This window comes from Hypanus sabinus, chromosome 13, assembly GCF_030144855.1.
Source record: "Hypanus sabinus isolate sHypSab1 chromosome 13, sHypSab1.hap1, whole genome shotgun sequence".
NCBI lineage: Eukaryota > Metazoa > Chordata > Chondrichthyes > Myliobatiformes > Dasyatidae > Hypanus > Hypanus sabinus.
In genome coordinates, this window is record NC_082718.1 from 76,236,564 (window position 1) to 76,250,436 (window position 13,873).

The 13,873-nt window shown below is 41.0% G+C and overlaps 1 protein-coding gene across 1 annotated transcript in view; it reads right to left on the reverse strand.

Moving 5' to 3' along the window:
* The window catches only part of LOC132403998 (sodium-dependent serotonin transporter-like), a 99,291-nt gene that overhangs the window by 70,124 nt on the left and 15,294 nt on the right, over positions 1–13,873 (reverse strand). Inside the window, exons 6-7 of the mRNA XM_059987921.1 lie at positions 6,596–6,699; positions 82–209 (exon numbers count right to left, since the gene is read on the reverse strand). Of these exons, the coding sequence (XP_059843904.1) occupies positions 82–209; positions 6,596–6,699 (232 nt within the window). The remainder of the gene's footprint in view (positions 1–81; positions 210–6,595; positions 6,700–13,873) is intronic.

The window sequence follows — 13,873 nt, forward strand, 5'->3', positions numbered from 1 at the left end:
TGCTACTTTGCAACATTTTTTTCATGATTTCAACTATTGGTAGAGATGATCTTTGTTAAGAAATAAATCAAGCTCATATACCTTTGTCTTTTGCCACATCCTCCACTTCAACATTGCGCATCTCTGCCATATATCCCAACACTGTGAAAATTACAAATCCTGATAGAAAGCTAGTCAGACAGTTCACTGAACAGGTGACAATTGCATCCCTGTAAGGAAAAAGCAAATTGACATATTAATGACATGAAGTTTTTGATCCTTAGGGTTGGGGGGGGGGGGAACCATTTTATGAGGCAAAGATCAAGTTGATGTGCCAGTCAAAGAAAGTGGGAAGAATACGGGTAGCTTCAATCTTTTGTTTGCAATGTACATCTGATATGCACAGCCAACCAGAAAGATCACTATGGCTCAGCATAAAGTATTGGAATATTTCCTCCCATAAGGAAATGATTCTATTAAAATTCTGACTGACGGAAGAAGTAGCCTCTGCTATCACAACAATACACAGGGTGACAGTCCCTACAAAGGACTGTGAGAACGGCCGAGAGGATCACAGCGGTCTCCCTACCATCCATCAGGAGCGCTGCGTACACAGGGCCCTTAGTATTATCAAGGATCCCACCCAGCATCCTCTGACTTTCTACCATCAGGCAGGAAACTCCTAAAAATTGCATAAAAACAAGAACAGTCCGGACAGGAAACTATTTCTTTCCTGCCGCATCGCACTCAAAGTGTCTCTGGTTAATCTGTTCTTTACCTTACATTATTTATTTATGCACTTTAGCTTGTTTATCTATGTACAATCCATCTGTAGATTTCATCCTTACTTTCATAAGTTATTATGCATTATGTGTACTACGGTGCTTTACACCTGGTTTGGAGAAACTTGTCTAATTTGACAGAATAAATGTATACAGTTAAATGACAATAAACTTGATGACTTGAAACCTACAAACATATCAAGACTTGTGGGGGCCCAACAACTCATGCTGACAAATATGCAGTTGAACATGAATTTTAGTCAAACACTGAAGAATATTCAATGACTAAGGAGGACAAAGTGCCACCCAACCACTCTGAACTCAAGAGGATCCATACCCCAGCTCCCAGCCCTAGTGTCCTCGGTTTCTGCTTTCTTGAAATTCTGATGTGTAGCATTGTTAGAACAGGGGTTCCCGACCTGGGTCCACGGACCTTTCAGTTAATGGTAGGGGTCCTTGACATAAAAAAGAGGTTGGGAACCCCTGAGGTAGAGGAACAAGAGATGAACCTGCAGAGCATTCCTACTCAAATCATCAATTCCCTTACATTTCATGCCATGTTCAGAGGATGGACTTGCAAATTGTCAAACTCTGCCGCCAGCTTCCACGGTCCAGGATATCCAAACCCACCTAGTTCAGGTGGGTTGCAGTAATGAGGGTGGTTGAGGACTCTATCAGTTCACAAGACCATTAGATATAGGACATTTGGCCATTAAGTCTGATCTGCAATTCATCATGGCTGATTCCAATTTTCCTCTCAACTTCACTCTTGCCTTCTCCCCATATCCCTTCCTGCCTAGAGCAATCAAGAATCTATCAACCTCTGCCTTAAATGTACATTAAGACCTGGCCTCCACAGCTGTCTGTGGCAAAGATTTCCACAGATTCACCACTCTCTGGTGAAAGAAATGCCTCCTCATCTCCATTCTAAAAAGGACACCCCTCTCTTCTGAGGCTGTGTCCTCTGGTCTTAGTCTTACCCACCATAGGAAACATCCTTTCCACGTCCACTCTATCAAGGACTTTCACCATTCAATAGGTTTCAATGTAGTCATCCCTCATTCTTCTGAATTCTAGTGAGAACATCAAATGCTCTCATATGACAAGCCATTCTATCCTGGAATCATTTTCATGAATCTTCTTTGAACCCTTTCCAGTTTCAGAACATCCTTTCTAAGTCATGGGGCCCAAAACCACTCATAACACTCCAAGTGAGTTTTCACCAGTGCTTTATAAACTCTCAATATTATGTTCTGGTTTTTATATTCTAGTCCTCTTGAAATGAATGCTAACATTACATTTGCCTTCCTCACCACAAACTTAACCTGCAAATTAACCTTTAGGGAATCCTGCACAAGGACTCCCAAGTCCGTTTGCACCTGTTTTTTTTTTGTATTTTCTCTTTACTTAGAAAATAGCCAACCCTTTCATTTCTACCAAAGTGCATGGCCACACACTTCTCAATACTGTATTCCATCTACCATTTATTTGTCCATTCCCCTAATCTGTCTAAATCCTTCTGTAGCCTCTCTACTTCCTCAAAGCTACCTTCCCCTCTACCTGTCTTCATATCACCTATAAACTTTGCAAGAAAGCCATCAATTCCATCATCCAAATCATTGACATATAACGTAAAAAGAATCAGTCCCTGTGGAACATCATTGGTCACTGGCAGCTAACCAGAAAAGACTCCCTTCATTCCTATTCTTTGCCTCCTGCCATTCAGCCACTTCTTTATCTATGCTAGAATCTTTCCTGTAATACTATGGGCTCATAGCTTGTACAGCCGCCTCATGTGTGGCACCTTGTCAAAGGCCTTCTGAAAATCTAAGTACACAACGTAACCTGATTCTCTTTTGTCTATCCTGATTGTTAATTCTGCAAAGAATCCCAACAGAATGTCCACCAAGATTTTCTCTTGAGAAAACTATGCTGACACAGTCTATGTTATCATGTGCCTCCAAGAATCCTGAGACCTCATCTTAATAATTGACTCCAGCATCTTCCCAACCACTGAGGTCAGACTAACTGGCCTATAATTTCCTTTCTTTTGCCTCTCTCCCTTCTTGGAGTGACATTTGCAATTTTCCAGTCTTCTGGAACCATTCTAGAATCTAGTGATTATTGAGGGATCATTACTAATCCCTCTATGATCTCTTTGGTCCCTCTTTCAGAACTCTGGGGTGTACATCATCTGGTACAGGCAACTTATCTATCTTCAGACCTTTCAGTTTCCCAAGAACTTTCTCTCCAATTATGATAATTTCAGACACTTCATGATCCATGACAGCCAGAACTTCCATCATACTGCTAGTGTCTTCCACCGTGAAGACTGGTACAAAATACTTATTCAGTTCGTCTGCTATTTTGTTGCCCCCCATTACTACCTCTCCAGCATCATTTCCTGCAGTCTAATATCCACTCTCACCTCTCTTTTACACTTTATGTATCTGAAGAAACTTTTGATATCTTCTTTAATAGCAGCTTACTTTACTATAGCTTCTTTAATAGATAGATGGCTAGATTACTTTCATATTCCATCTTTATCTTCTTAATGGCTATTTAATTGCCTTCTGTTGCTTTTTAAGTTTCCCAATCCTCTAACTTCCCACTAATTTTTGCTCTATTATATGCCGTCTATTCGGCTTTTATGTTGGATTTGACTTCTCTTGTTAGCCATGGTTTTTCGTCTTTTCTTCAGAATATTTCTTCCTCTTTGGGATGTACATATCCTGTACTTCCCAAATTGCTTCCAGAAATTCCAGCTTTTGCTGCTCTGCTGTCATCCCTGCCGGTGTTCTTTTCCAATCAATTCTGGTTAACTCCTCACTTATGCCTCTGTAATTCCCTTTACTCCACTGTAATACTGATGCATCTGACTTTAGCTTCTCCTTCTCAAATTTCATGGTGAATTCGATCATATTATGATCACTCTCTCCTTAGTGTTCTTTTACCTTAAGCTCTCTAATCAATTCTGGCTCATCGCACAACACCCAGTCCAGAATAGTTGATCCTCCAGTGGGCTCAGCCATGAGCTGCTCTAAAAATAACCTAGTAGGCACTCTAGAAATTCCCCCACCAACCTGATTTTCCTAATCTACCTGCATGCTCGTCCCCCATGACTATCGTAACATTGCCTTATTGGCATGCATTTTCTATCTCCTGTTGTAATTTATAGACCCCATCCTTACTACTGTTTGGGGGTCTGTATACAACTCCCTTGAGGGTCTTTTTACCCTTACAGTTCCTTAGCTCTATTCACAATGATTCAACACCTTCCAACCCTGTGTCACCTCTTTTTAATGATTTGATTTCATTTTTTACCAACAGAGCAACCCACCCCTTCTGCCTTCCTGTCTGTCCTTTCGATACAATGTGTATCCTTGAACCTTCAGCTCCCAGCTACAATCTTACAGCTTTCAGCCATGACTCAGTGATGCTGACATCACACCTGCCAGTCTGTAACTGTGCTACAAGTTCATCCACCTTATTCTGTATACTGTGCACATTCAAATATAATACCTTCAGTCCCACATTCACCCTTTTTGATTTTGTCTGCCTTTTACATTGCAATTCATGCTGTTGGCTGCAATTTTGCCCTATGACCAGCCTCTCCTCACTACACATTGCCTCTGTTTGTAAACCAGTTACCTCATCTTCAGCACTATTATCTGCCATTCCTCTGATATTTCTTGCATTGAAATTTACGCAGCTCAGGACACCAGTCGCACCGTGCTTAACTTTTTGACTGACTTTGTCTGAGGTCTTACCGACATCTGTCTCTACAAACTCTCCACTAACTGTTCTGACACTCTAGTTCCCCTCCCCCTGCAACTCCAGTTTAACCACCACCGTGCAGCATTAACAAACCTTCCCACTAGGATATTAGGCCTCCTCCAATTTGGATGCAAGCTGTCTCTTCTGTACAGGTCCCAACTTCCCTAGAAGATAGCTCTATGATCCAAAAATCTTATGCCCCCCCCTTCCTACACCAACTCCTTCACCATGTACTAAACTGTATAATCTTCCTAGTTCTCACCTCACTAGCACGTGGCATGGGTAGCAATCCTGAGATCACAACCCTAGAAGTCCTGCCCTTTAACTTAGCACTTAATTCCCTGAACTATGCAGAACCTCGTCATTCATCCTCCCCATGCCACTGGTACCTACATGGACCATGACTTCTGGCTGTTCACCCTCCCACTCAGGAATGCTGAGGACGATCTGAGATGTCTTAGCCCTGGCACCCTGGAGGCAACATACCATCTGGGAGTCTCGTTCTCACCCACAGAACCTCCTGTCCATTCCCCTATCACCAGAGCATGCCTCCTCTTGCCCCTTCCCTTCTGAGTCATAGAAGTAGACTCAAAGCCAGAGGCCTGACCACCGTGACTTTCCTCTGGTAGGTTTCTGCCATTCCCCTCCTGACAGTATCCAAAGTACTCAACACTGGCTCCTTAATCCCTTTCCCCTTCCTGTGTCCTGAGGGTAATTACCTCTCTATATGTCCTACCTATCACCCCTCAGCCTCCCGAATGATCTGGAGTTCATTCAGTACCAGTTCCACTCCTTAATGTGGTTTGTTAGAAGCTGTAGTTGGATGCACTTCTCACAGTTGTAGCTGTCAGGGACTCTGAAGGTCTCTCTGCCTTCCCTCATCCTGCAAGAGGAGCATTCTGCTATCCTGCCTGGCATCTCTACTGTCTTAGCTGAGCAGATATAAATAAGGGAAGTTAAAAACTTGAGATTTTCTTTCCTTTGCTTTCTCTTGAGTGAATCCCTGAGGAAGTAAAGCTTCAAGATCACCACTCTGACTCTGTCCACTCAGATGATGGCTGCTGCAACAATGGCCGCTGCGCTCGTCCCTGCCTTTCTTTAATTTGCTCTTACTAATCAATCCCAAACACTAACTAGTCAATAGTCAAAGCTCTTTTACTCTGTACCATTTCGCTGCTGCCTTTTATCCTTGGGCAGCGGACCTGCTTTAAGTCTCCTCCTCTCAAAATCTCCGATGTCTGGATTGGCCGCTGGTCAAAGCTTGTCATTCATCCTGCCTATTTCATTGGTAGCTACAGGGACCACGACTTTTTCCTCCTAACCCCAGACATGTTTCTGGCATTAGACATGAACACTTCTTTTATTTGTGGACTATGAGATCAGCTAATTGAGTACAATTAATGCATTATATCTTGAACCATCATAATCTTTTTTGAACAATATTGGCAAGAGGTTAGGAAAGTGTGCAATATTATTTTGAATTTGTTTGAACATTATTATATGGACCATAAGACATTGGAGCAGAAATAGGCCATTCATCCCATCGAGTCTGCTCCAGCATTTCATCATGGCTGATCAATTTCCCTCTTAATCTCATTCTTCTGCCTTCTCCCCATAACTTTTCACACCCTGACTAATCAAGAATGAATCATTCTCCACCTTTAATGCACCCAGTGACCTGGACTTCACAGCCACCTGTGGCAACGAATTCTACAGATTTACCACTCTCTGGCTAAAGAAATTCCTCCTCATCTCTGTTCTAAATGGACTTCCCTCTATTCTGAAGCTGTGCCTGTGGTCCTAGACACCCCCAACAAAGGAAACACCCTCTTCACATGCATTCTATCTAGCCCTTTCAACATTTGATAGATATCATTCCCTCCCCAACCCCACCCTTTTAAATTCCAGTGAGTACAGAGCCAGAGCCTTCAATTGCTGTTCATATGCTAACCCTTTCATTTCTGGAATCATTCTCACAAACCTCCTCTGAACCCTCTCCAATGTCAGCACATCCTTTCTTAAATAAGGGGCACAAAACACATATTACATAGACCTACCGGTAACAGTTATTGTTGAACTGGTTGTAACTTGCTAAAGCCATGATCACACCAAATCCAGGGCCCATCGAGAAGAAAATCTGTGTAGCTGCATCCACCCAGACCTAAAAAGGAAAAAGAATCAGATTTTATCTCCACAGGTCAGAGAATAGCTTGACTCATATTCAGCCTAAAGTCAACTTGGTTCTGGATGAAACTGACTGACTTGTAGACATTTAAGCATTGCTGGTTTGTGCATTGGGTGTATTGAAATCTCTGTTTACTTTTTTCAATCAGAAAAGCAGCATACTTTTGTTCAGGAAGCTTTGTCATTTCATTTTGCATGGTCCATGTAGATTTAAGGTGTCGGGCAACCATGAAAGGGACTCCCAGCTTAAATAAGGGTGAAGTCTAGAAGTGAAAAAGAAGCTTGTATCATTGACCTAATTTTGCTTGAACCAGAACTCTTACAAAGGAAGAAACAGTTGCACCAACTCTTCAGTGTCCTTCCTTTTCAGCTCAGGCCTAAGGCCTGCGTGTGCTACAGTCTGTGTATTCCATGCCTCTTTCCTCATGAACTTTAACCTCCTCGAAACAGACCATATCACACAGGATCACAGCCTATTTGGCTGATCAAGTTTGCTCCACCATTCAATCATGGCTGATTTATTTTCCCTCTCAATCCCAATCTTTCACCATCACTCCCTAACCTTTGACATCCTTATTAAGAACCCATCAAACTCGGTGCAGACTCGAGGGGCCGAGTGGTCTACTTCTGCACCTATTGTCTATTGTCTATTGTCTGTTTTAAATATACCCAATAATTTGACATCCACATCTACATCTTCTTCACATTCGCTCTAATTAGGCCTTTCAGTATTCGGTAGGTTTCAATGACATTTCCTCCCTCATTCTTCTAAACTCCAGCCAGTACAGGCCCAGAGCCACCAAGCACGCCATCTCATACACTAACCCTTTCATTCCCGGTAACATTCTCATAAACCTCTTCTGGACCCTCCCTAATACCGGCATATTCTTTCTCAGATATGGGATCCAAAACTGCTCATAATACTTCAGATGTGGTCTGACCAATGCCATTTAAAGTTGAGGCACAATATCCCTGTTTTTATATTCTGGCCCTCTCAAAGTGAATGCTAAAACAGGAATCAGGTGGCCAATACTGTGGATTCCTTTTTATTTGGCCATTAGTTAATTAGGGCAGCCACTTATTTGGGACAACTTTTAAAGATAAAAAACTAATCAAGAAAATAGCTGGGATTCACTTTGTTTAGTTAGGACACTATACCAACAGGAGACTGTTGCTAAACGATTAGCATCAGACACATGCACTTGTGCGGCTTTTAAACACGACACTGCTTAGAGCAAACAGTTTTTTAATAGCATCAGTTGCATGTGTTTATATTCAAAATGGAGTGATTTTTGTCACTGCTAATTGGCAAGAAATAAGTATTAAGACAACTCAGAACTGTTTTGCTTACTGTGGTTTCAAGCATTCAAAGCTTGGAGATGCCAGAAACTGCCAGAAGTAAAAATGAAACAATTTCACTACTTCAACATAAGGAACTGCGAAGAATTTGAGGGTATTGACAATCATCTAGAATGTTACAATGAAAACAAAGATTTGGAGGATGCAATCATTGTATGAAGGCAGTCCATTATCTGCACTAGGTGTCTGCAATGATTTTGTTCATTTACAATCAATTAAAAACACAGCAGTGTACATTGGATGAATTCTACTATTGATAACTTTTAGGAACTAATCCACAGTTTTATAGTACTGTAATAGTAATTATAGTGTTCTAATTTTTCTGTACTTCATTTAAATACATAATTTGTTACTCAGTTAAAATTAGTTTGTTTTTTTTACTCTTTGAACTATTTACATGAACCTTCAACTCCCTGGGGCAGCCCTAAATGTACTGGTGCTGATGGGTCCCAATGAACTGGAATCCATGAGCCGTATGTACTACCTTCAGTGGACAGGAGGACCATATTCATTTGAATTTGGAAAAGAAGTCAACTGATATCGCTGTTAACAGGATTTAGAGGAATCTTTTAAAAAAAGGACTGCAAGACTGCAAATGATGTTTTAAAATGAATAAAGAATGTAATATAGATCCTTTGAAGAGGCACTGAAGTAAATCCTTTAAAGTAAATCTGACTACTCTATAAACTAGTTTTTCTTTACACAAGTTGGTAAGTTTTGGATTGTGATAAAGCAATAAAACATCTGACACTGAACACCAATTGTGCTTTCACCATTGCTTTCTCTGTGTCTTCTTTCCAAGTAAAAAGACAGGCAAGGTATCTTCAGGTAAACTGGTGAATATAAGTGAATGGGGGAAAAGGATCTGATGAGCATCTGAGAAGTTGCATAGCTATCAGGAAACGAGGAAAGGTGAGTGGAATTAATAAGATTGCTCCTTTGGGAGCTGGCAGGGAGTAGAGGGACTGAAAGGCCAATCCTGTGTTGTTATCACATCGATGATCAAACTAAACACCAGCTTTAGTGGTCCGGAACAGTCTTCAGTCAATTGAGGAAAAGGTATTTAATAATCATTCAGCTCAGTGATTCTCTCCCTTCCTGTATTCATTTACTTATTGAGAGACAGCACGGAATAGGCATGTCGGGACCTTTGAGCCGTGCCATTCAGTGACCCCCGATTGAACTCTAGCTTAATCACAGGACAAATTACAATGACCAATTATCCCATCCAATGCATCTTTGGACTTTGGGAAGAAACCGGAGGACCCAGAGAAAACTCACACATTCCACGGGGAGGAATAGGCTTATTTCATATGTTTAATTCCATATGATTCTGAGACATGGAATACCAACAGCAGATATTTCACAGCATTGGAAAAATACCACCAACACTGTCTCCACAAAAACCTCCAAATTTATTGGAAAGGTACATGAACCAAAGTCATTGTAATCTCCCAACATTATCGATGTGAAGCCCTAATTACTCATTAGGCAAGACCAACGATGAGCTTCCAATACAGTCACCCAATTCTGATCTCTAGGAGGAGAGTCTCTTGTGGATTTAACTGGATCTCTGGTCCCATGACTGATCATAGAGGGGAAGGAGCATTCAGGTTGGTACTGAGAACCTCAGGGCTGTGTATAATTCTTGCAAAAACAATGCACTACCTCACTCCACCAGAACTCCCCATCCCATCAGTTACCTCAGAACTAATGTTCCCTCTAAGGTGTGTACAAGCATTCCTTTTGCTACTAACGCACAGAATAATTTAAACAGCACACAAAAGGTTGTCACCCTCTACCTCATTGGCTTGTTAAGTATATTTCATGATTGTACACAAGCACATTTCCTTTTCTGGTTTCTGATGCAGATGGTGTCGACAACATGGAGTTTGCGATGATTTGCAGATTTTAGAACTGGCTTATTTACACTGTCTTTATTGAAGAGATTATTCAATGTGCACATGTAGTTGTATAAAATTGTAAAACACAAGATTTTTGTGCAGTGACCATTACAAATTAGAGAGAACATTGCTGAGAACCCACAAAACTGGGGTGGAAACAAGGCATCCTCATTCTGCCAAGAAAGTCAAATTATTAAGTGATATATAATGATCTGGCAACATTATAGATATGTTGGATAGTTTTGCATCAGAAATAGAAAATAAAGAATAGTCTCTCTTATGTTTATATGTAATTAATCAGAGATAATCTAAAATAAAATCTCCCTCCTATCTCTCTATACTTCTCTCTCTCAGCTACAAAGCTGCTGTTTGTCACTGCATGATGGTTTCATAATTGTTGACAGGTCTCTAAGGCCAGCCCAGCCAGCACTCTTCAGATGTGAGCATGGACAGTGAGCACCGGCAGATTATGGAAAGGCCCGTAGCTGAGCCCAAACCTCTTCACAGCTGATGTTCAGTCCTACAGAATTTATTCAGCTCCTTTTCAGCTCACAAACAGTTCTGGCTAGTGATCAAATACAAGAACATTGCCTAATTTTGCAAAGAGATTTTCCGGTCAGGAAGCTGAAAGTGGCATGATTTTAAAGTGATCGGAAGAAAGAATAGAGGGGGTGCCAGAGACAAGTTATTTTTAAACGGAGAGTGGTCGGTGCATGGAATGCCCTGCCAGGGGTGACAGCAGAGGAAAATACATTAGAAATATGTAAGGGATTCTTAGACAGGCACATGAATTACAGGAAAATGGAGAACTATGTGGGAGAGAAAGGTTAGATTCAGCTTAGAGTCCAATTGATCGTTATGTGCTGTGTTGTATGACCTGGGTGATCATGGTCTTTCCATGACCATGATTGTTCTTGGCAAATTTTTCTACAGAAGTGGTTTACCATTGCCTTCTTCTGGGCAGTGTCTTTACAAGACGGGCAACCCCAGCCATTATCAATACTCTTCAGGGATTGTCTGCCTGGCAATGGTGGTCACGTAACCAGGACTTGTGATGTCTACCACTAGCTCCCATGGTTTCACATGACCCTGATCGGGGAGCTAAGCAGGTGCTACACCTTGTCCAAGAGTGACCTGCAGGTTAGCAGAGGGAAGGAACACCTTACACCTCCTTTATTAGAGACATACCTCCATCCCGCTACTCCAATATTAGAGTATATAGGTTAAAAGGTCGGCACATCATAGTCAATGGGTGCTGTAATATTCTATGTCTACGTCTCTATATCTACGCCTTCCAATTTTGATCAATCAATCAGCTGTTATTTCCTGATGGATACATCTTCATATTGTCCCATTGTAAAGTTTAAGACAGAGTTCAAGTCATGTTCACAAATTAAAATTTTTTTGTGGCAGAAATCCAAGAAAATGGAGGCTTTTGGTTCCAAAAAAACTTGAAATAAAGCAAAAAATAGATGCAATTAACTGGAAATGTTAAATTACTGACATTGAGTTTATGTTTTAAGCGCCTGTATAATTTGTAGACTGTCCAAGGATAGAAACCCTCAGGTCGCAGTCTTTAATTACAGAAAGCAAGCCTATTATAAAAATGATGCTCACAAAGCAATAGATGCATAAATAAAGGCTGTGCGTAAACCAGATGGGTGTTTAAATCTATGATTTACATTTGTAAGGGCTTCTCTCTTGTTCCGTTGGAATAATAAACTCATTTTCCTTTTAGAGGCCCCGTTCACCTGGAGATGAGTATTTGTCTGTAGCTAAGGTTGTGGCTAATGGATGCAAGAGCCAGCTGTCTGCAAGGATGAGGAACGTACTAAATGTGTGTGAGGCAAAGAGTACTATTGCAACAATTATTCAAATCACAAAATGATACCTTCCAAATACAATCCTATGATTTGGCTTTACTTACGCTTGTCTAAAAATAAAAATATTTGGTAGAAGTGAATACCAATACTGAAGAAGGGTGGCAATGAAAGATGCTGTAAAGATTTTGGTAGTCAACATTTCACAAAAGATGAAATTTTCAGATATTATCAGCAATACTGGGGCTGTTAGCAACATTCAGCAATTTAAATGAATCTCTAGTGAATTAATATCAACTTCAGAAATGGTCATACCTTCAGTAAACAGAACTGGAAAAAGGAGACATTATTTTTTCATATGGCATTAAGATTAAGCAATATCTTTTAATTTATTATAAATCCTAGAGTTATAGAAAAATACAGCACAGAAACCGGCCCTTTGGCCCATGCAGTCCATGCCAAACCATTTAAACTGCCTAGTCCTATTCACATGCACCTGGACCATAGTCCTCCATACCCCTGCTATCCGTGTATCTATCCAAACTCCGATTAAACATTGAGATTGAGCTTGCATGTGCCACTTATGCAGGCAGCTCATTCCACACTCTTACGACCCTCTGAGTGAAGATGTTCTCCCTCATATGCTCCTTAACCCATGACATCCAGTTATTGTTCTACCCAACCTCAGTGGAAAAAGCCTGCTTGCATTTACCCTATCTATACCCCTCATAATTTTGTATACCTCTATAAAATCTCCTCTCAATCTTCTACGTTCCAAGGAATACAGTCCTAACCTATTCAATTCTTCCTTATAACTCAGGTTCTTTAGTCCCAGCAACATTCTTGTAAACTTTCTCTGCTTTCTTTCAAACTTATGTACATCTTTCCTGTGGGTAGGTGACCAAAACTGCACACGATACTCCAAATTAGGCTTCACCAATATCTTATCCAACTTCAACATCTCATCCCATCTCCTGTACTTAGTACTTTGATTTTTGAAGGTCAAAGGGGAAAAAGCTTTCTTTATGATCCATCTGCTTGTGATGCCACTTTCATTGAATTATGGCCCTGTGTTCTCCGATCCCTTTGTTTCACAGCGCTCCACAGTACCCTACTGTTCACTGTGTAAGATCTACCCTGATAGTCCTCAACACCTTGCATTTGTCTGCAGTAAATTCCATTTGCTATTTTTCAGTCCATCTTTCCAGCTGTCCAGACCCCACTGTAAGTCATGATAGTCCTCCTCAATGTACGCTCCACCCCCAATCTTGGTATCATCCACAAATTTGCTAATCCAGTTAATCACATTATCATCCTGATCATTGATATAGATGACAAACAACAACAGACTCCACACCAATCCCTGTGGCACTCCACTAATCACAGGCCTCCAGTCAGAGACGCAACCATCTACTACCACTCTCCAGCTTCTCCCACAAAGCCAATGTCTTTTTATATAAACTCAATACAAAGTGCCGCGCAGCTTTCAGGCCCTGTAAAAATTTCCTGCTGAGAAAAATGGTTGGTGCACACAGCTTTTAAAAAAAAAATTAGAGGGAATGTTGCAGTTGATCAAAGATTTGGTTAAACTTTAGATTGAAGTGAGCATATTAAAAGATAAAACACCAAACAAAACAGGTATATCATGACATCAGCCAACATGTCTTTCTGCTTCGATCCCAGCATTTCTGTTTTGGACCCCATCCAGGATGATTGTCAACTTCATGGTGGATCACACTATAAACAACAGGAAGGATACTTCAATAGTACCTCAGAAAAGACAAGTCAGTCACCTTCCATTGATTTAATCTGGTTACATACACTTAGCCTGACTATGGCAACCTGGCATTCCTGAAGGATGGATTCCTGGAGTCCACCTCTAAAGCTACCCGAGGAGCCTGTTGATGCAGGACATGCTTCCAACATTCTGCATCAAGACCATGAGTGCAACATCCAAACAGCCAAGCCTTCTCTCTTCCCTGTTGTGTCATTCTTCACTGACTTCCAATCAGATTTGCTTCCTCCAATCCTACTCAACCCATAATATACCTTTAACGGGTACAGAATA